This window comes from Arvicanthis niloticus, chromosome 6 (genome assembly GCF_011762505.2).
Source record: "Arvicanthis niloticus isolate mArvNil1 chromosome 6, mArvNil1.pat.X, whole genome shotgun sequence".
Taxonomy (NCBI): Eukaryota; Metazoa; Chordata; class Mammalia; order Rodentia; family Muridae; genus Arvicanthis; species Arvicanthis niloticus.
The window spans coordinates 67444200-67467136 of record NC_047663.1 but is presented as its reverse complement, the minus strand read 5'-3'; the positions used below and the strand labels follow the sequence as shown (position 1 = coordinate 67467136).

Sequence of the window (22937 nt, the reverse complement as noted above, 5' to 3'; positions counted from 1 at the left end):
AAACAGGTACCCATCCCTAACAATGCTGAAGATGGGCATTCCAGGACACAGGCTGACTTTCATTATGCATACCCACACAGGTATTTTGATGCAACTTGTAGTCTCCTGTTGCTTCCAATAAAGTCTCTGTGGGCTGCAAGAGTTACAAAGTTCCTCTCCCTAATCTCATTTTGAATTGTTCCAGTGGCTGTGTTAGAGTGTCTCTGCAGAGCAGGTATCCCATTTGCTGCACTGAGAGCAGGTGTCATGATTCTGAGTCACTGTTCAGAAGGCCCCTGGTCTCCAGCGATTCTCTAATTGGCCACTTCAAATACCCCAAATCTCACCTCCCCATTTATTCTAGAGTCTCAATACCTTCCTCCAAGATCCTCCCGCCATCTTGAATCTTCTAGCTCCTTAATCTCTTCTATGAGGCAGTGAAATCACAAGTACAATCCTTCATTGATGTGCCTAATACAGCTTGCAACATTCAAACTGGGTGCTATCCTAGACGCACAGCTAGGGCAAGGAAGGTGACACAGGAGAATGACACCCTAGAGGATTGATGTACTTGTGAGCCAGAAGCTGCGAGGAAGTGAAGGAAGACGCCGGAGGGGCCAGAGTTCGGAGCTGGAACATGTACACACTAGCCCAGCTGCTAGAGAAAGAACAAACTGGCAAGATTTACTCGTCAGCACCAGTTAACCCGCTGCCCTTGCCAACCCCTTGGGACTTGGGTATCCGTTTCTTTTATTAGATCCAATGCCTTAGCCACAATTTCCCTATGCTGCCCAGAACTTCTCCAGAGCCAGGCTCTGGGGATTCAGAAACGACTTCAAGATTGTTTGAGAGGAACTCTCTCCCAAAGGCTACAGCGAGGATGTAGAGCTCATGCAGGAGTCCTAGAAGGAGCCACAGTCACTTCTGAATTTTCTCCGCTTCCTTGGTGTCAGGTAGTCCCAGAGATACGGAAGAGAAGGGTCACCTTGGTCACTGCTAGAACCTCGTGTGGCACAGGAAAGCACACCAGCATCTTGCGCCCAGGTATGCAAACACATCTCTCCGCATCAGGACACGATGTTCCCCCATCATTGCAGACGAGCAGGTGGGCTATTGCCATTTTGTGGTTAAGGAAACTAAGAGTCCCTGCGTTCTTCACCAGCTGTACCTGCAGAGTCCAGGCTGGGAGTTCCTTCTGCCCCGCAATTCCAAGTTAGGCCTTCTGCCTCAAATTCCCAGAGCAGCAGAGTGGCCGTTAAGAGAGATGTCACCTAAGGCAGTATAGGGACCGAATCCCTCCCTTCTTGACATTTCTATTACTGGACTGATTTTCAGGGTGATTCAGTCCCTTCGGGAGATGGAAGCAGGTGATCTGGAGATCTAAGGAGTTAGGTGTCTCCGGTGGAGGACAAGGGGAAGACCGTCAAAGGAGCCAGCAGGCAGGGAGCCTGCAGAACGAGGGGGAGGGCCTCGGCTTTCCAAGACAGGCAAGAGGGTAGAGGGGTGGAGTGGAGCGCGGGGCGGGCCCGCGGTAGCCCCGGGGCGGTGGCGCGGGCCCGAGGGGGTGGGGAGCGCAGCCGCCTTGTACTTCCCCTTCGCCGCTTAGCTCTACAACAGCCTGATTTCCCCGAAATGATGAGGCGGAGTGAGCCAATGGGCGCGCGCGAGCGGCCCGGCGGGGGCGTGGCCGAGTCGGGGCCGGGGAATCCCGCTAAGTGTTTAGATTTCTTCGCAGCGCCGCGGACTCGCCAGTGCGCACTACTCCTTCGTCGAGGAAGGACGTGCTCTCTCTGTCTGAACCGAACCGAACCGGGTCGAGCTGAACCGAGGTCAGCCGTGGCCAGAGGAACCCAGCATCTCGGGCATCATTCGCTCTGTGCGCGCATCCCGTACCTACACCGCAACTCCGTGCCTTGCTCCCGAGTACCCTCTGTGGATCGCTCCTGCAGCAAAGGTAAGCTCGCCGGGGCGGCGCGGGTACCGACGGGTGGCGTGAAACAAAAGGCGCGCGGGACACCAGGAAGTGGGGGCCAGAGACACCCTGGGTCGGGGTGGCGCGCTGGCTCGGGAGGGCGCTGCGAGCGGGCTGGAGGCGGTCCGCGGCGTGCACCGCCCCCTGGCCGCGCTCGGCGGTCTGCGTGCGCGGAGCCGCTGCGGGGCCTCTCGGTAGCCCAAGCGGCTGTCGCGCGCACCCGCGAGCAGCAGGGGGACTCGGATGTCCGCCTGCCCGCCCTTTTGGCGGTCGCAGCTTGGCGCCTGGGCTCTAGCTTTTGGACGCGCAGTGCCCGGTGGCAGAGGTTGGCTCGCTGCCTTGACTGGCTGGACCCGGTCGTGAACTACAGAGCTTTCGGGAGGAGGTGCCACAGGTGTTGCTTGCGCCACATCTCTTTGCAGCAGGGGAAACCAGGCCGGAAGGGGTTGCGCCCCAGCCTGTATGTTGTGGGCACTAGCTGTCAAGAGGGGACTTAGACTGGATTGGGGCGGGGGGGGGGGGCGGCTGGGGGAGTGTCGGAGATGGAGGGTGACTTGCTTGCCCAGCCTGGAAGGTGCAGAGCTGGGGGTGACAAGCAAAAGTAGTTCCTTCCTTCCTCCAAAGATTGAATTTTGAGAGAAAAGTTCTGGCATTGAGATGTCTGTGGCATTGAGATGTCTGTGTTTTGGCCTTTCTTTTTCTTTCTTTCTTTCTTCCTTCCTTCCTTTTTTTTTTTTTTGCACATATCCTGAAACCATCCAGACAGACTTGTTTGATTGTTTCTTCTTGCGACTGGCTGGGAGAGAGTGAGAGAATGGGCAGGTGGCTTTGTCCATGATGTTAGAGAGTTTCATTCTACTGCAGGGTCCCTGATCTGTGACTGTAGGACCTGGTACCTGGCTAATGGCAGGAGAGTGGGGGAGGGTAATGACCTGGGTGTGAGGACAGGGGAAGCTAATTGAGTGAGTGGCCTTGGGTGGAGCAGGGCAGTGCCCAGGATTGTTTAACAGACTCCAAACACGGGCCTTCTGTCTTCTCCCTTCAGCCACCATGCCTATCACTCGGATGCGAATGAGACCCTGGCTAGAGATGCAGATCAATTCCAACCAAATTCCAGGGCTGATCTGGATTAATAAAGTGAGTGTTATCCTGGGTATTCCTGCCACTGTTTTAACCCATGTTCTCTTGGGGACCCAAGTTTCATTAGTGAACATAAGAGAGCAGGAAAATGTATTACCCAGTGGGTGCTGCATGCAAGAATGTGCAAGGTCTGACTTCTGCCTCCTGCTTCTTCCTTCCTGAAGCTGTGGCCAGCCCACCCTCCTGGTGGCACAGTCTTCACCACCAAGACTTCCCAGCATCTGCAGAACCTGGGTTCTTCTCTCTTTCAAGAGAAAACGCTGTATACCTAACAGCCTACATGGCCCCAGTTGGATAGGCAGACAGGAGACAAAAAAGCAGTGGATGCTGGTTAGGAATGGGACTAGTTAAGCTGGAGACCCAAGAAGCCATGGCTGGCACACATGGCAGTATAGCAGCAATAATAGCATTGGTGATAATTACGATGTGCTTGGCACCTTTCTAAATATGTTACCAAACTGCGTTTTAGCCCTCATAGGAATCCTGTGAGGTGGGTCTCAGATAAGGAAACCGAGGCACCTTAAGGTAGATTACAAAATCACACAAAAAGTGTGAAACCCAAGACTAAATCTGAACAAACTTGATTGAGAGTCAGTCAGCAGTAACAAGAATGATGGTAAGATAAAGGCACCTTCCAGGGAGCCTGAAGACCTGACTTTGATCCCTAGTCCCCACCTGGTAGAAGGAGGTTGTCCTCTGACCTGTACACAAGTGCCCTGGCTTGCACACACCTCCGACACACACACTCACACACAAAGGCATAAAAATTAAAAAATAAAACCAAAAAAACCCTTTATTCATTGTGGCTGTTGTCCCCATACATACTCTTTATTCAAAACAGTCATCCCCCTGTCATCCTCTCCCCCACATACACAATCCTTTTCTCTTTAAGTTATGTCTTGAGGGGAGAGGAATGGGCCAGTATTACACAAGCAGTCCTCATCAAGGTCTGGTCCAGGGCTCCCCTGGGTGTATGAGCAGAACCCTATGTAGGAGCCAGTGTGCCAGGTGCCCGAGGAGACTGTAAAGCAAGAAGGTCCCATGTTAGCCAGAGAGAAACATCCGAGACCTGCCCCGCTAGGGCTGAGAGAGTGCTCCTTAGGTTCTCAGTACATCCACAGGAGTGTAGGGCAGGGGCATTTTTGTCCGCTGTGGCACTGTGTGCAGAGTGCCCTGTTAAAGGCAGCCAGGATAGGTCAATCCAGGCCAGATGTCAGGGTGAAAAGGGGAAGTCAGCTTTTTCCCATACTTGGGGGCCGTGCATACTCAGCCACACTCTGAGCTGACACAGTCTTCTATGTGCACTATTCAGGAAGAGATGATCTTCCAGATCCCATGGAAGCATGCTGCCAAGCACGGCTGGGACATCAACAAGGATGCCTGTCTGTTCCGGAGCTGGGCCATTCACACAGGTGTGCAGGGTGGGGGAGGGGGCAGAGGAGATAGGGGGACACATTTACCATCAGTGCTCTGGGAGGCCTCTGAGCTCTCCGATACAGCATGCAGAATTACTGGAGCAGGGGATGAGGTGCACCTCTATTTTTCTAGGACAGAATTCCATTGTTTTAGCAAAATTCTCAGAGGGTTTATAAAGGCAAAAATGTTAGAAAGCATGTGTGCTTTAGGGAGTTTGTATAGAATACAGTTGTCCCTAGAAAAGACAGTTGTGAGTCAGGGTACCAATAGATTTAATATCTTCCTTTCTCAAGGTACTAACTAAAGGTCCTTGACCCAAGCCCCTTCTAGTAGGTGGCCTTCTTCCTTCAGGAATCAGGGCCTTGATCCAATTCAGACTTGTTAGTAACTGTCCTTGTTGCCAGCTCTGTGCCCACTTGTACGTTGGAAACATTAGATAAGCCTCGGTCCCTGCAGTCTCTGGCTGCCGTGAATCTAAGCAGGGAGACTGTTGTAGTCTAAGCGCATTTATGGAGATAGAGACACTCAAGTGAGCCCATTTGAGCCCTTCATATGCCTGCTGGATGTCTAAGCCAATTCTGGGCATATGAGAACCTCCAGGGCCTGTTGACAGTGGTCTTTGCTATTATGGATGTCTGGGGTACCCTTGCCTTTCTTCTCCTGACCTAGGGAGCAGCTGATGGATGCATTTACTCTCCCGTTCTGTAGGCCGATACAAAGCAGGGGAGAAAGAGCCAGATCCCAAGACATGGAAGGCAAACTTCCGTTGTGCCATGAACTCCCTACCAGACATCGAGGAAGTGAAGGACCAGAGCAGGAACAAGGGCAGCTCAGCTGTACGGGTGTACCGGATGCTGCCACCCCTCACCAAGAACCAGAGGAAAGGTAGCCAAAGGCACTGGGTCCTCAGGAGGAAGGGAAGACAAGGGATGAAGGGCGAAGGGAAGGGAAGAAAGGCAGAAGGAAGATGAGCTGCCGCTCACAGCCTGTTTGTCCCACAGAGAGAAAGTCCAAGTCCAGCAGAGACACTAAGAGCAAAACCAAGAGGAAGGTGAGTGTGTCTCTAAGCAGCCCAGCCTTTAGGTAGGGTGGGCAGTGGATAAGTGCCACAGCGGACTTAAGCTGTCTCCTCTCCATAGCTGTGTGGAGATTCTAGCCCTGACACCTTCTCTGATGGACTCAGCAGCTCCACTCTGCCTGATGACCACAGCAGCTATACAACTCAGGGCTACCTGGGTCAGGACTTGGATATGGAAAGGGACATTACTCCAGGTGAGGTTGCCACTGTGGCAAGGGCACTTTTCGGTTCCCCCTAAGAGGCATCATGGGAGCAGAGAAGAGTGCGGGGTGGCATCACGGGAACCCGTTAGGGAAGAGTGCGGGGTGGAGGGGTTGATGAGTTGTAAACTAAGAAGGCATGCCATCCTGACCTGTACTTTCTGCTGCATCTTATCCCAGCGCTGTCACCGTGTGTTGTCAGCAGCAGTCTCTCCGAGTGGCATATGCAGATGGACATCGTACCAGACAGTACCACTGATCTGTATAACTTGCAGGTGTCACCCATGCCCTCCACCTCTGAAGGTTTGCACTCTTGCTTGCATCTTGAGGGGGAAGAGTCTGCTTAGAAATCTATGTGTCAAGCTGGGCGTTGGCACGCACCTTTAATCCCAGCATTAGAGGAGGCAGGCAGGCCAGCCCTGTCTACAAAGCGAGTTCTAGAACAGCTGGGCCTTCACAGAGAAACCATTGTGGGGTAGGGGGGTGAAGAAACCTATGTGCCTTTGAGCTGAGGGAGCTGGGCTCTGCTTACCCTAGCCCCATAGTAAGAAAGCAAGTTCTGGGACACAGGGAGATGGCTCAGAGCTTCCATGTGCTCCAGGCCAAGAGGGAGGGAATTGGGCCACATCTTGGTCAAAGGTAGCTAGTGCTCCTGGCTTCCCTGAACTCGGTTGTTGGAGGGTGAGGAAGGAAGTGAAGGGGTGGGATGTGGTCTTGCTTCGCAGTTGGGGAGGGTGAGTCATCCAGCCAGTGTCCTGTTCTGGAATCTCCAGGGCAGGCAGATGCTAGTTGGGAGGCTTGGGGAGGTGGTGTGGAGCTTCAGGGCAAACCTACATGGCCAACCTCTGCCCTTCCTCACAGCCGCAACAGATGAGGACGAGGAAGGGAAGTTACCTGAGGACATCATGAAGGTAAACCCTTTTGCATAGTACATTGGGGGGGGGGGGGAGGGGAGGAGCAAGCTAGGGACAGCTTCCAAGTTGCTCTGGGCAGGTGCTGTTAACTGGCTGCCTATATAGTTCTACAAATACACCTACTTGGTGTGTTTGGGGGACTACTGCTGCCTCATCAAGTGAGAAGCCTGGCCTCTCACAAACCGTCCTGAAGCCTCAGGGTCCCAGACAGCTCTGAGTCAGCTCCCATGAGTACTGTGTCCTCCACCCCAGCATACCCAGCCTGTCAAGTTTGGGAAATGCACATCAGGTTTCAATAATCAGCTTTTTGGGATCTGCACTAGGATGACTTTAGGGAAAAAAAAAAAAAGAAAAAGGAAGAAAGAGAGAAACCATCTTTTTGGTTGTTTTTTTTTTGTTTTGTTTTTTTCTTAGCAAGTTCTTTTGTGGTTTACTTTTTCAGCTGTAGTTTTCAAAGTGACCATAAATGTTTTTGAGGTAGTTTTATCCCGAATCTGGCCCATGAGCACAGAACTTTTGAGATGTGTGTCCAGTTGCTTGCCTCTGGTTTTCCTGACTTGTTATGCTAACCTTTGCTTTAAGCTGCCTTGCCCGTTCTTATGTCCTCCACCCCCCCCCCACCCTGGCAGAGGGACATCATGCAGATTCTGTGTCAGAGGGTGAAGGCAAGAAGAGAGGGACAGTGACATACGGGAGGGGCCAGCAGGGCTTTGTGCTCCCCTACACTTGGGCCTTGTCTTGACAGTTCTGCGTATTGTTACCCATCAACAGTCAAGGTTGTGATGCTGCTTGGGAAGGGTTAGGTCATCAGAGGGAAGGACCACAGAGTGAATCCACACTGGCAGGCAGCTGATGGCTTCATGCTCTCTCCCCAGCTCTTTGAACAGTCTGACTGGCAGCCCACACATGTGGATGGCAAGGGATACTTGCTCAATGAACCGGGAGCCCAGTTCTCTTCTATCTATGGAGACTTCAGCTGCAAGGAGGAACCAGAGATTGACAGTCCTGGAGGTAATAGGCTTCTAGGTCCTTATGGGTTCTGGGAGAAGGGGGAAGCTGATGGAGGCAAAGCCAGATAAAGCATCCTTCTAAAACCAGACCAACGGGTATAGCATTAAGTGAGAATTACCAGCTGTTCCTATGCTGGGGCTGGTCTATAGATGAACTGTAGGTGCTTTTGGCTATGGAAAGCTAAGATTCATATACAGTTCCTTATGTAGCCTTTTTTTTTTTTTTTTTTTTTTTTTTTGTCATCTTCTAGGGGACATTGGGATAGGCATACAGCGCGTCTTCACGGAGATGAAGAATATGGACCCTATCATATGGATGGACAGCCTGCTGGGCGGCAACTCTGTCAGGCCGACCTCCATCCAAGTCATTCCTTGTGCACCATAGTTTGGGTTTCTGACCTGTTCTTGCCCTCCTGAGTGAACTAGGCCTGGCATCATGGTGGCCATGATACAAAAAAAAAAAAAAAAAAAGAAAAAAAAAAAAAAAAGAAAAAAAAAAAGCTAGACTTCTGTGGGCCCCTTGACATGAAAACATAGTCCCGCTGCCAAGTAGGGAGGGGACCATCCTCCTTGAGTCAGTGGACTCTCAGGGCTTAGGAGGCAGGGTCTGAGTTTTTCTTGAGAGGTGAAGCTGGCCCTGACTCCTAGGAAGATGGATTGGGGTTCTGAGGTTTTAGTTTGAGGCAGACACCATGGACAGGGGTCATCTTCCTAGCTTTTTTAGAGCCTTGTTGCTTAGAGAGGGTCTTATCACTGGGCTGGCCCTGGGGGGAATAGACCAGCGCCCAGAGGGAGAGTACAGCACCGTCCCTAGAGCTTGCTCTGCACTGGGAGAAAATTGCACTAACTGAGTCCTATTCCCAAAAAATTGCTGCCCTTCCCAACCGAGCCCTGGGATGGTTCCAAAGCCAGTGAAATGTGAAGGGAAAAAAAAATAGGGTCCTGTGAGGGTGGGGCTCCCATAGCCTCAGAAGGGTCCCGCCTCACTACCTGCTCCAGCTGTGGGGCTCAGGAAAAAATGGCACTTTCTGTGGACTTCGCCACGTTTCTGATCAGAGGTGTACACTAACATTTCTCTCCAAGTCTTGGCCTTTGCATTTATTTATATAGTGCCTTGCCTGGTGCCTGCGGTCTCCTCAGGCCTCGGCAGTCCTCAGTAGGCCCAGGGAGGGGTTTGTGAGCGCCTTGGCGTGACTCTGAATATTGGGAAACGCCACCTAACTGCTAACTTGTGTTTGATCACATGTGGATCTGTGTAAATATGTATATTTGTCTTTTTATAAAAAGTTAAGTTGTTTACAAGGCGTGTGACTTTTTAACTTAGAAATCAGAATTGGTTTTTACTTTTTATGGAAACACCCTGAGGGGAGGGAATCTTTTGCTGGCTTTCTGCCTGAGCTTCAGCCAAGCATTGACATGCATCCTTCATGAGTCTTTCCAGTTATGGTCAGGAAGAAGATGACAGGAGGAGGGGATGTCATGCCACAGGGACACGATCATTTATACTCATCTGCCACAGGAGGGAGTTTTTTATTTTATTTTTGTTTTAATTTTTATTTCATATGCCTGAATATATGTCTATGTAAGGGTGTCAGATCCCCTGGAACTGGAGTTACAGACAGTTGTGAGCTGCCATGTGGGTGCTGGGAACTGAATTTGGATCCTCGGGAAGAACAGCCAGTGCTCTTTACTGCTGAGCCATTTCTCCAGCTGGGTTTTTGGTGTGATTGGTTGGTTGGTTGGTTGGTTGGTTGGTTGGTTGGTTGGTTGGTTGATTGGTTGGTTGGTTGATTGGTTGATTGGTTGATTGGTTTTTGAGACAGCATCTTACTATGTATCCCTGGCTGTCCTGGAACTCACTAGTCCAGACTGGCCTCAAACTCACAGAGCTCTGCCTGCTGAGTTTGTAAGTGTAGGGCAGAGGGCAATTCCTAGAGGTTGGTTCTTTTAACATTGTAGGTGAGCAGGCTTGGGAGTTGATTTTGAACTCTTGGGGCCCAGTTATCTGTCAGTCTGTGACACATTCAGAAGAACCCAAAGTCTATTGGTCCTTTTGAACCAACAGATGCCATTTCAAACGAACAATTGGTACGACAGTGACCATTAGAATAGACAACCATGCAGGCAGCGTCCCCAAGCCCTGCTGTACTAGGTCTCACTTGATGCTGACACTAGTCAAGCCTGGGAACTAAGCTGAAATGTGTCCAGTGATAACATTCAGGAACCTCATATGTCTAGTTTGAGTAAGAATTTGAATAGCCATAGGTAACTATGGTTTGGACTCATTTGGAAACAGTTTGGGGGCAGATCTGGATGAGTGAAGGACCTGGGGATACTGTTTGGCTAGTTCAAGCCCACCACCTGATTATTTTAGTAGTTAATTCTGAGTGCTACAGCCGGGCAGTGGTGGCACACGCCTTTAATCCCAGCACTTGGGAGGCAGAGGCAGGTGGATTTCTGAGTTCGAGGCCAGCCTGGTCTACAGAGTGAGTTTCAGGACAGCCAGGACTACACAGAGAAACCCTGTCTCGAAAAAACCAAAAAAAAAAAAATTCTGAGTGCTAAATACCAACCCCACAGCATGCACATATGCACATCAGATGGCAACTTCCTTTGGTGTCTATTCCTCAGGTACTTTATGGAGGGTCTCTGGCCTGGACCTTCACCGAGTAGCCTGTCTTAACTGGTTGAGCTCCAAGGGCCCACTGTTATCTGCACCATTACATCTGACTTTATAAGGTTCTGGAGCTTGAACTTGGGTCTTCACACTTCAAAGCAACTGCTTTATAGACTGAGCCAAAACCCCCTTACTCCCTTCATCCCTTCATGCTGAAGATGTTTCTTTGATCCCATCTTTCAGAACTGTGCATGGGCAAATGCATATGAACTCTATGCCCAAGTGCTGGATCAAAACTGTCTAGAAACCATAGTTAGGGAGCCATGTATAAACAACAGTTCTTCAAGATAACGCCTGACTCCTCTAAGTACCCGAGGTAGAAGGTCTGCAAACAGCCTTTAGGCTTCTCTTTTCTAAAATATTTATTTTATGTATATGAGAACACTATAACTGTCTTTAGACATACCAGAAGAGGGCATCAGATCCCATTACAGATAGTTGTGAGCCACCATGTGGTTGCTGGGAATTGAACTCAGGACCTCTGGAAGAGCAGACACTACTCTTTTTTTTTTTTTTTTTTTTTTTTTGGTTTTTCGAGACAGGGTTTCTCTGTGTAGTCCTGGCTGTCCTGGAACTCACTCTGTAGACCAGGCTGGCCTCGAACTCAGAAATCCGCCTGCCTCTGCCTCCCAAGTGCTGGGATTAAAGGCGTGCATCACTACCGCCCTGCAAGAATAGCTTCTTTTCAAGAATGGATCAATCGCCTTCTTAGTTCTTTGAGGGCCCAGTCCTTACCTAGAACTAGATTTGAGGTGGTTAGCCTCATGTGGCATCTGTGGAGTTTTCTAGTGGGTGGCTTTCTAAGTAATGATGGGTGGGAGTGGTGTCAAGCCAGCTGGACTGGAGAATTGCAATCCTGACTTTTCTCTCCTTCAACCTGATCCCCGATGGAGAGTAGGCAGTAGTGATAAATGAAGTCACAAGCAACAGGGGAAGTTTCCTGCTCTAATAAGCAAAGCTCATAATTAGTACATTATCAGAAATGTACAATGTATCAGAGGCATTATGCTACCAGCTCCCAACCTCCAGGACCAAGATGGAGTCCAAATCTCCTTCTATGGATAGGATCAACCCCTTGGGATATCTAGAGAGGGACCCCAAACCTCACAGGGTAGCTAGGTCCTAGGGACCAAGCCTTGAGGACCTCCAGGATGAAGAGTGGTCCCAACTATGGATTTCAGCCCTTGCCTGGAAGCCAGACTCTGTAAAATGAGACTGCTCAGATAAAGGTGGCAGCTGGTGCCTGGGATGGGGCAATTTGAGTATAAATTGAGCCTAATTTAGGCCTACAGTAAGTCTTAAAAACTTTACAGTGCTTCTGAGGGCCGTTCCTAAGAGTTTTTGTCTAACCACTAATGGACACTCTTGGCTGAGCAACTGGAAGGTCATTGAAGGATGAATTTCTTTGGGGTTATGATGATATTATAGCTACCAAGGACCACTCTCCACTGGGGTTAACTTGTAAAAAGGTGGGGTTCATAGGAAAAGCCCCATTTTTGCCAGCTCAGAGGTGAAGCAGTTCTAGAGTCTAAGCTGGTTTTTACATGGTTATGGCTGAGCCCTGCCCACTTTGCCATGGTGGTCTAAATTCATAGATATTTGAGGGCATTTCTGGTGAGTCATAGGGGTCTCCTTGCCTTACTCCAAAGGAGATTGGCAGATCCTGGGGAAAGCCTGGTAGGAGGTGCAGCCCTTTTCCTGGAAGCAAAGCACTCCTGTTGTTAGGGCCAGGTCCCGCCCACCAGGTCAGATCCAAAACTCTACTCTTGTACAGGGGAGGGCAGTGTGCAAATGTATGAGTGTGTTTCCTCCAGATTGTTCTATTAGAACACTTAGCAGGAAGCTTTTGCTTCTGTCAGATGCTATTTCTTAACTCAGATGTAAATTGGTCAGATCCCTGCCCTGCTGTCCAAGAGGCAAGAGGCATGGGTGGGGATGTGCTGGTGCACTACTGTTTTCAAGCACTCCCTTGTGGGGCCAAATCTGAGGCTTCACGGTCTGGCCTTGTAGTTTCCTTAGCTCCAAGGAGCTGGGACTCATTACTGCATTGCTGCTTTTACTTTATTTTAGTTTTTTGTTTTTTGTTTTTTGTTTTTTGTTTTGTTTTGTTTTGTTTTTGTTTTTGTTTTTTTTTTTTGAGACAGGGTCTCAATATATTATTCTGACTATCCTAGAACTCACTATGTAGACTAGGCTGACCTCGGATGCACAGAGATCTATCTACCAATCTCTGCCGCCCAAGTACTGGGATTAAAGGCTGGGATTAAACTATGCCATGCCGCTGCTGTTCGTCTTGAGGAGATTTCAGAAGGCCCTACTTCTGGCCGCTAGGTAGTGAGGTCTGCGATGTGTATGCTGAGTTTCCTTTCAGTTGGGGAGATGCTGGGATCATGGGGTAAATGCATGGATACTAAGTGGAAATGACAGAGGCAGACATTCACCTGCCAACCATCTACCAGGCTAATAGTTTCAGCAGCAAGGACTCACTCAGCTGGACTGCATTTAGGTGGACATGACAACACAGCCAAGCCACACATACATACATAAGCACACTTGCACATACTGCCCCCAACCTCTTGTTCACAGACCAGAAATCAATGTTCAACAATGCTAAATAAGGGGCTTGCCTAAGATCATTATAGAGACTGGCTTCTAAGCCACATCTGTCCATGCCCAGAACTCAGACTGGTTCCTGCAAGAAGGAAACAGAATAGCTGGGGACCTTATGCCAAGATGGTACTTGGGATTCTGAGCTGTGCCTGCACCCTCCTGACACTCTGGAGTCTAGGGTCTAGACGGGTGGCTGTGCTTCCCTGGGGCTCCAGTGGGGTGAGGTGTGGCCTTCAAAAGAAGCAATGCCCTACCTGTGCTTGGGAGGCCGCCTGCTGTTTCAAGGGCTAGGGCCCCAGAGAGCTGAGATACAGACAAGGCTTATAACTAACTTGACCTCAGAGCACACAGCAGCTTGGCCATAGGTGTTTGCTCCAGAGGACTCTGGCCTGCCAGGGCTTAGCTCCAGGGTTCAAAGCATACTTGTTGGCCATGTTTCTGTCTAAGTGAGGTGACCAGTTCTGCTCTAAACCAAATCCACCTGGAAGCAGAGGCAAATAGATCTTTCTGAGTTCAAAGCCAGTCTGGTGTACATATTGAGTTCTAGACCTGCCAATATGCCAGCCTGCCAGGGCTATAGAGAGAGACCGTGTCTCAAACAAACAAAATAAAACAACAAAACCCCACCATGAGCAAGGCAAGAAGTTCTGGTATGTTGACCTTTTCAGACCACTGTCAAGCTGTAGTTGGGGATGCAGACCACCCTGCCTGTGGGAGTTGGAGGGTCATTGTCATAGCTGGGGAACCAGGGTTCCCTTCCAACTGCTTTTGCTAGCTTACTGGAATGCATGGGGGAGCCACATGTTTTTGTGACAGCCAGAGCAGAGGCTGGAGCCTGGCAGTCCTTTGCAGTGTGAGAAGGGCAGGAAGGAAGGCCTGAAGGGGTGGTCCAGCCTTCCATGGCCATTCATCAGCACTCTGGTGTTGGAGAGCAGCAAACAGCCGGACACAGATGCTGAGCCCAGGAGACCACATGCTCCCAGCTTGCAGAGTCAGCCTTAGGTCACTTGGAAGGATCCCATTCTCAATCTCTGCCCATTCTAAGAAGGTATAGTGTGGGTTCTCACAGACAAAGTGTTACCCTCTAGGTGTTAGCCCTCTCCTGTGTGCCTAGGTGGTCCGTGGAGAGCTGAGTTCTACTGGACTGGAAGCTCCCCAGGGGCAAGTGTCTCCTCTCTACATTCTCACAGTGCTCAGCCCCAACTTAGACTTGAGTGCCCATGTCCTTGGCACGTGCTCTGCTGAGCTCACCTGGACCCTGAGGTTCAAGAGTAGGCTATGGGATTGGGGTACCTGTGAGTGAGTAGGCCTGACTCAGCAGTGAGTCCTGACCAACCAACAGTCAAAAGTAAAGTTTTGGGACAAGGGCGACCGTGTGTATGACACGTAGCACAGTCTGCCTGTGTTCCCAGCGGAACTGAGAGCTGAGTCAAAACATACAAGAACATGGATAGCCATGTAGGTAAGGGCCCTCGATACCAAGCCTGATGACCCAAATCTGATCCCCAGAACTCACACCGTGAAAAAGAGAACCAACCCACACAGGTTGTCCTCTGACCTCCATATGTGTGCTGGGGCATGTGCACTAAATAAATATGCATTAACACACGCATACACACTCAAGTGCTATCTAATTACAAAGAAAGGGTGTGGATGTGGTGAGTGGGGAGGATCTGTGAGGAGGTGGGGGAGGGGAAACAGTGAACAGAATATATTGTACGAAAAGAATCTTATTTTCAGTATGCAAATAAAAACATGGTTTAGTTATACAAAGAGGAAGAGGTATGAGGAAATAAAAACATTTACTAACGGCATCTGCAGAACAGAACCCGGAAGTGACCAGTGGGTTACACTTTTAGAAGTTCTGATGTAAGCACATTGTGTCATTCACTCATGCGTGCAGCCGAGAATGCTGTGCCAAGAGGGCACAGGTGGAAGATAATCACTCCCCCACCTCATCTTTCTAGCATCCTAGGATCCAAAAGGGCTGGTCATATAGGAAGCAGGCCTGACTGAAGCAGACTTGGGGGTGCAAAGGAGATTTGGGGACACCAAGGGTCTCGGTTTGCTCAGAAATGGAGAGAGGGTCCTTGGGATTTGAGATTTCTAGTTCATCAGAGAAGGTCCCAGGGCCAGCTGCTTACCCTACTTGAGGGTGAAGGCCTTGTCTAACCTTTCTTGCCTCTGCTCTCCTGCTAAGGGACAGACAGAGGCCTAGCTAGGATTTCCCCCTCTAGCTCTCAGCCTACAGCTCAAAGGACAGGAGACGAGGAAGGAATGAAGGCAGGCAGGTTGTCATCCCCTGAGAAAGGGCTCAGGGGAATTCTAGTTATCATGGAAGTCAGGGATATACAGTGGAATCTCTAATTTCTTCTGCTGCTCCATCAGGCCAGAGCTGCCCTCAGATTCTGGAAGACTCAGTCAAGGCTCTGGCCTGCACCTCTGAAAAGTGCAGGCATTTGGTAGGAAAGGCCAAGCCCTCTGGACTCCCACAGCTGGGGTACATCTGACCTTGCCTTCCTCTTCCACATCTGCACACACCTTCTATTGTCCAGCTCACCCCCTCCCTTCCAAGAACTGGGAGCAGGAGGATGGGAAAGGAGCCCAGGACAGGCTAAGGTACATGAGGAGGAAGCAGGTGGGAGGGGACCTGGCAATGGCAGGCATATCCCACCTGTGGTCTGGCCTAGTCCACTGTCTGTGCCTGAAGACGAGATGCTCGGAAAACCTGGAGGAGTGTCTGACGTGGTAAGCTGAAGCACAGTCCACGGTGGAGGAAAGAGACCCACATTCTAGTGCACAGAACCCAGGACTTTGCTATGCTTTGTGGCAACAAGGGATCGAGCTTGCTAATCAGTTTAATTTGAAATAGAGCGGCGTCTGGGTCTGGTAGCAAGGGCCTACAAACTCAATTACTCAAGAGACCAAGGCTCAGGAGGATGTTAGGAAAAAAAAACATTATATTTATTTGTAGGGAGGGGAGCCATGACACAGTGTGTGTGTCACTATCAAAGGACAATTTGTAGGAGCTATTTCCCTCCTACTGTATGGGCCCTAGGGTGGAGAACAAAGTTCATCAGGCCTGAGTGCCTTTATCCACTGAAACTGCATTCCTCCTGCTCTGGGCTACCTTGAAGTCGAGATCTGCTAGACTGTACGGTGAGTTCAAGGCAGTCTGAGCTGACATACAGGACCCTATCTCAAAATTTAAAGGTTTCAAGTTCCATTTATTTGTTTATTGAGACAGGATCTTACTACGTGGCTCTGGATGTCCTGAAACTCACTCTGTAGACAAGGCTGGCCTTGAACTCATAGAGATTTCCCCTGACTCTGACTCCTGAGTGCTGGGACTAAAAGCATACACCGCTATACTCAGCTGCTTACAAGGGTTCTTAAGTGGGAGAGAGGGTAACAAGAGAGAGAGAACCAGAGACGTGACATTAAGTAAAAGACAGGACCATCTACCCCTTGTTTTGAAGACAGAAGACGGCATCGTGGAACTAAGGAATGGAGGAAACCTTTAAAAACTGGATGATGAAGGGATTTAAAATCTTTATTTATTTATTTATTTATTTATTTATTTATTTATTTATTTATTTTGAGTCAAGAACTCATTCTTCTATATGTAGCCCAGATTGGCCTTCAACTAGAAAATCCTGGCTCAGTCTTTTGAGTGCTGGGATTACAGGTGTGTGTCACCTTGCCCATGGGCTGTTTCCTAGAGCTTCATGTTTGTTATACATCCCGAGGATAGCCCTGCAAAACCTATTTTGTATGTTGGACCCTCAGAATCCTAATTGTGTGCTAGTCTAGGCCATGAAATCCAAAGACATTTCTTACAACAGGAACGGGAAACTAACACTCTTCAGAACCTTCTAGAAGGGAGGTTGCAGCTGCACCAGGACCCAGACCTTGGCTGGAGTCAGAATCACAGTACAAACATGTTACCTCTCAAATGAACCTTGGGATGGCCAGGGAGAAGATCCTGTGTATCTTCTCTGTACTGGGACCCAAGGGGTCCTGGGGGTACAGAGACTCAGTAAAAGACCCTACTCATCTGGGAGAATTGAAGCCTGGGATAGGCCAAGAAGGATACCAGGAAGGATATAGTGTCTCTGCAGAACATGCCTATAGGAAACAGTCTCTCGGACTCCCTGCCCAAGCCCTCAGTGATGAGAAGTCCTGGCTCTGAGTTGTAAACTGAGGCCATTAGGACAGCCAGACAAAACCTATAGCATCTGGCTAAGGACTCCCAGGGTAGAGCCTGTGGCCACATTTATTGGTAACAGTCTTCGCTGCTTAGCTGTTCTCCCTAGGGGGTCCAGTTTGGCTCAGGGAAGGTACTTAAAGGAAGTCACTGAGTTAGATACCAACCAGATCTACATAAAGTCACTTAACTAGTTGTGTGGCCTCACCCAGGCTACTGGTCCCGCTGGCAGCCTCAGCAGCTTCATTCACCAAGTGGAAGAGATGGCTAATCTTGGTTGTCAACTTGACACACCTAGGAAGAGAGGACAAGAATAGAGATTGTGATATTGCCACCATCAGACTGGCCTGGGGTCAGTGCCAACAAGCTGAGCAAGTCTCAGAATTGAAGCCAGTAAGCAGTGTTCCTCTGTCTCTGCTTTACTTCCTGACCTGGCATCCCTTGACTGTAACCTATAAGCCAAAGAGAACCTTTCTTCCCTAAATTGTTTGTGGTCAGTGATTATCACAGCAAAAAGCCAACTGAACAATGTGGGGGAACAGGGCCTGTCTCAGAGGCTCACAGAGCTTGTGGGTCTGTGAGAGAAACAAGGAGGGGGCAGAACCTACTGCTGATGGTCCACCTGCCTTTTGATTTGTGTGGGGGGGGGGAGGGGGGAGGGAGGGGTGATCAGTGCATCCTGAGGGGAAGGAAGGGCAAGTGCAAAGTCATCAAAAGCTCTTCTCACCCTTAGGCAGGAGGCTGTAGCCCTTCCATGAGAGCACAGCCTGGCCAAGGCACCCCACCTCTGCAGCTCACACAGGATGCGGATGCGAGAGCCACCCTTGTCCCCACAGGATGTCCTGCTGGCTAGAGCTTTGCACTATGCTTGTGTTTTATTTACCGACCTCCTAATGGGACCTCACTACATACCTCAGAACTGGCTTTGAATTCACAGTAATGCTCCTGCCTCCGCCTTCTGTTTGTTTGTTTGTTTGTTTATTTGTTTTGTTTTTTGTTGTTGTTGGTTGTTTTTTTGGGGGGGGGGTGGTTAGGTTTTTTGGTTTTTCGAGACAGGGTTTCTCTGTGTAGCCCTGGTTGTCCTGGAACTTACTCTGTAGACCAGGCTGGCCTCGAACTCAGAAATCCGCCTGCCTCTGCCTTCCAAGTGCTGGGATTAAAGGCGTGCGCCACCACCGTCCGGCGAAATTCTTAACTAAAAAAGAAAATACTGTTTTCTAGAGTTCTTCTGCATTAAAATCATCACTTCCTGAGAAAGCATAAGACATTTCACAGGGCAAAAGAGGGACTTGAAACTGCTCGGTTAGTTGTAGCCTTAAGGGCTACCTGATGGCCCAGGGATGCCATTGGCTATGGAAATGCATCTTTGTATTTGTTGGATTAACTTTTCCTGGGATGATAAAAACAAATGCCTACTGACCCTGTTCCCAACATGGGGTCACAGTCAGGACAGGAATTTCCTTCTGGGAGGTCATAACTAGACTTGAGGCGTTCTGTGAACTGGGCTCTGCCTTGGTATCGGCCCTAGCCCTGGCTTTGGCTTTGATCCAGGCCTCTCTAAGATGCTGGATCCTTCAAATCTTTGTGCAGCATTTGCTTTGGTTTCATACAAGCTGCCCCCAGCTCAGCTTCCAGGGACTCATCAGAGCCCAGAGAAAAGGGCAAAGCTCCGCCCCCAGGCCTTGCTGTTGTTGATGTTGACGTCTGTTCCTTGGCTTGCATCTCCCAGACACAGTCTGGGAATCTCTGCCTCTTGGCCTTGGCTTGCACTGCAGCCTGCACTGCTCCCAGCCCTACCCTTCCTTGAAGAACAAAGCCTGGCATAGCCAAAGCTGGTGCAGCCCGCTGGCCTGCGCTGACCTCTGCTTCCCCCTAATGTGTGTAACAATAGCTGCCTCTGACTGGTAACTTCAGGTCAGTCCACAAAAGTGCTCTCCTCCAAACTCAGGTCACCAGAGTCTTCACAGACCCAAACATGAACAGAAGCAGCCCACTCCCTTCAGGTTCCTCAATGTGGTGTTAACTTCATATGCATATGTATTTCATATGTTAACTTGATTTCACTGATAACTGACACTCAGAAAGGTTAAGTAACTCACCCGTGGTCACCCAGGGGGTTTGTGGCAGACCCAGCATTCTACCCCTAGAAAGCTGTTTTAATTCTCCCTCCACGGTTGCACTTCAGCACCCCAAGGCATGTAGGGTGTGTTCAGAGGTGAACCCCCAGAGGGCACCCAATCATGTCTGGCAGTCATGTGTTCACCATAGTAGAAAAAAAACAGGGATTATCATGCAATCGGCTCGTCTGTTCAGAGTGTCTGGGTGCTCTGGCAGGTGGGAACAAGTCTATCCGTTCACAGCTGTACCACACCTAGCAGGTTTTGGCACATAGTACATGCTCACTTAAATGGCAAAAGTAACCTATTCTATCCAAATAACAAGTTAACAACGTGAATAATAAGAATTAATTCTGAGGAGACGCATACCACTAGCCAGCTGCCTTGGGGTTCTGGGATCTGTTGGGAGGGTAACAATATCGGGCTTTACAACAAAATAGGACCCAGACAAAGGCCAGAAGAACATTTAAATCATCCTTTAATGTTCTTTAATGGGGGCTGGAGAGATGGCTCAGTTGGTAAGGTGCTTGTATCCCAAGCATGAGGTCCTGAGTTTGATCCCGACAATCACCATAAAACATTCAGGCGTTCTGTTGTAATCCCAGCACCGAGGCAGAGACAGGCGGATCCCTGGGGTTTGCTGGACACCCAGCCTAGCCTAATTGGTGAGCTCCAGATTCAGTGAGAGCCTGTCTCAACAAACAAGGCAGATGATGACTAATGAATAACACCCAAGAAAGAAAATGGGGGTGGGGGTGGGCTGAGGGGAACAACCTTGAATCTTTCTGCAGGGCTGGATGGAGGCCAGGCCAGTAGCGCAGCGTCATGGCGATCCAAGAGGCAAAATTTCCCCACCCACGCTTCTGATTCTGTATGTTCAGAATCTATCTGGATACTCCCGTTGCCTCTTCAGACTGGATAACCAGTGTGCTGAGGGCCGGAGTGTAAAGAGCTGTGTGCACTGAGCTTGGAGAAGCTAAAGGAACATGACTTCATCAACACTTGTCAGAATGCCCTGTGTAACGTTGGCCCTTGGGAAAAGCCCTGGGTATCGCCAAGGAAGCTGGCTCCAACTGGTAGGGATATCTTAAGATGGACAAGATCTCCCAGAGAGGCAGGGGCCCAGTGAGTGGCCTGTGAAGCCGGGCTCTAAGGCCTTTGGGCTCAGCAGCGTATACTACCTATACATTCATTCACTCGACTGAGCTAAGTGCGACACGAGACTGGCCTATACAAGTAAGGAAATGAAGATGGAACAAACCAAGTCTGTATCTTAGGGAAGATCAGGCCCTGCGCTGAGTTAGGAAGGCCTTAGGCCCCTCACTAAGCATCCCTTAGCTCCAGCATCAGACATAGCTAATGGCTGCTCACTTATTTCTTGAGTTCAGGTTCTGATAGTTAATGAGGCATCTATGAAGGGAGACTCCTTAGCGATACTTTGCTGAGATGGCTCTGGGTGGGGACAGCAACCTTGGTTGGGGAATTTGCATGAATTCCTCTGTGTCTTCAAGTCCCCTGAAGTCCAGATAGGCCTTGGTCAAGAAGCCAGTGTTTGACAGCATTTGTTTCCCAGTTGGTGGTACTAAGTAGACAAGGTGAGGGGTGGAGTCTAGAAAATAAGTCAATGGGAACAGGCTTTTGAAGGTTATAGGCCAGTCCCTAGTTCTGGCCACTCTTTGCTTCCTGCTCTGGCCCAACCACACACTCTGTAACAACTGCACCTTCCCCACCGTGATGGACCGAAATCCCTTGAAACAGCCAAAATAAGTCTTTCCTGCCTTAAGCTGTTCCCTTCAGCTATTTTGGTCACAGCATGGCAGAAGTAACTCATAGAATTGTGTGGTTATTCTGGGGAGTTGCTACACCCCTTCGTTGCCTTTAACATCTATTAGGGGTTTCCACCCCACTTCAGACCATTTAGTTCCCAAATAAAAGTCACAGAGACCATTAGATTATAATAAACTTTAAAGCGCTACAGCTGGGCAGACAGCCACCGTCTATGCTGTCTTTGCTTCCCCTGCCCAAATCCCCATAAACACTGGCATCTGCCCCATTTGCACTGTTCCTGATTCATCAGGCCGGCCCTCATGGCCGCATGCTCATGATGTACCTACCCCATGGCGGCTTCCTTCTTCTCCCTGGATCTTTCTTGTGGTCCCTACCTAAGACCCAAGCCCAGGAACCTAAGCTCTGCCTACTTCTCTTCTGCCCAGCTACGGGCTGTTGAGCCTTTTTTAAATTGATCCTGTAATCAGAGATTACAGGGGAGGGAGCTTTATACAACATCATTTGGTGTATGTGAGAACATTCTTGTGTCAGGGAGTTGGCAACCAGATCTAGGGGGTCCAGGACTTAGCATCTCAATACATAACATCACCAAACCAAAGCCCCACACAGAACTATGGCTCTTCCAGCCCCCATCCTCACACCACTGGTGGCTTCTGGCTATGTGACGAGTCCCAGATTGTTCTTCCTCACTTTCTGTCTCTCATTGTCAGTCACAGCTGTGGCAGAGCAGGCAGTGTGGTACTGATTGTGTTTCCACAGAGGTGCAATGTGAGGTGAGCCTGAGGTGCTGTCCATCATTGCACTGTTGAGGGCAACACAAGATTCATAAACAACTGTCCCTTCCTCCCATGTCCTCCTTCCTTCCTCGCCTCCTTCTGCAGGGTCTCACATAGCTCAGGCTGGCTTCCAATTTACTATGTAGTCAAGAACGCCCTTGAACTACTGATCTTCCTGCCTCCGTGCCGCAAGTGCTGGGATTCCAGGCATGGCCTACTGTGCCTATATATTTAGTGCCAGAGTTTGGACCCAGGACTTTATGCATGATAGGCAAACAGTCTACAAACTGAGCTACCCCCTCAGTCAATGTGCTATTAATCTGTTTGTCTATCTGCCTACCTATTGTGTATATGCATGGTAGAGGTCACACTTCTGCCATGGAGTACACGTGGACGTCAGAGGACAACTGTGAGAGTTGCTGTGTGGGTTACTGGGAACTGCACTTAGGTCATGGCAGCAAGCACCAGCCCTTGCTAAGTCCTATCATCAGCCTTGCTTTTCATTTCCTATGGTGAAAAAAATATGTACGGAAAAATGTACAAAACATACGTTCTGTTTAACAGATAACTAGAAGGCAAAGCTCTTTGTAACCATCACCAAGAGTAAGAGATAGTAACCGTATGGCCAAAGTCCTCCGTGTGCTCCCTGTATGACGTCTGTGCTCATCTGTGTCTATGCATGGTAGGCCTCCATCCTTCGTTTGCCTTCCACAGATGAGTGTTGCTACTGACAAACTTTTTGAGAAAAATATATATGTTTTTTATAGGTGAGGTGTTTTTTTTTTAAAGATTGGTTTATTTATTTATTTATTTAATAAGAGTACACTGTAGCTGTCATCAGACACACCAGAATAGGGTATCGGATCCCATTACAGATGGTTGTGAGCCACCATGTGGTTGCTGGGAATTGAACTCAGGACCACAGGAAGAAGTCAGTGCTCTTAACTGCTGAGCCATCTCTCCAGCCCAAGAAAAATATATTTGTATATATTTTGCCAATCATTCCCTTGCTAAGAGTCACTGATCATTCCAATATTACCAGAGAGTATGGCT

The 22937-nt window shown here is 49.4% G+C and overlaps 2 protein-coding genes across 6 annotated transcripts in view; one reads left to right on the top strand and one right to left on the bottom strand.

Moving 5' to 3' along the window:
- The window catches only part of Rad50 (RAD50 double strand break repair protein), a 196260-nt gene that overhangs the window by 113977 nt on the left and 59346 nt on the right, over nucleotides 1-22937 (bottom strand). For 2 of the 3 annotated variants that reach the window (XM_076936848.1, XM_076936847.1), the window contains 2 exons: nucleotides 18297-18398; nucleotides 17412-17497 (listed from right to left, as the gene is read on the bottom strand). In XM_076936848.1, coding sequence (XP_076792963.1) covers nucleotides 17412-17450 — 39 coding nt within the window. In that variant the 5' untranslated portion in view covers nucleotides 17451-17497; nucleotides 18297-18398. The remainder of the gene's footprint in view (nucleotides 1-17411; nucleotides 17498-18296; nucleotides 18399-22937) is intronic. The other variant, XM_076936849.1, reaches the window with a different exon arrangement.
- On the top strand, nucleotides 1690-9011 carry Irf1 (interferon regulatory factor 1). Of its 3 annotated transcripts, none has more exons than XM_034504203.2 (10): nucleotides 1690-1933; nucleotides 2997-3088; nucleotides 4404-4503; nucleotides 5216-5392; nucleotides 5509-5558; nucleotides 5647-5779; nucleotides 5966-6088; nucleotides 6647-6696; nucleotides 7575-7710; nucleotides 7961-9011. In XM_034504203.2, the coding sequence occupies exons 2-10, from the start codon at nucleotides 3002-3004 to the stop codon at nucleotides 8092-8094; spliced, it is 990 nt and encodes a 329-aa protein (XP_034360094.1). In that variant the 5' UTR covers nucleotides 1690-1933; nucleotides 2997-3001; the 3' UTR covers nucleotides 8095-9011. The 3 variants fall into 3 exon arrangements, with proteins under 3 accessions (XP_034360094.1, XP_076792966.1, XP_034360095.1); XM_076936851.1 differs by lacking the exon at nucleotides 1690-1933 and adding an exon at nucleotides 2057-2345; XM_034504204.2 differs by lacking the exon at nucleotides 1690-1933 and adding an exon at nucleotides 2057-2411.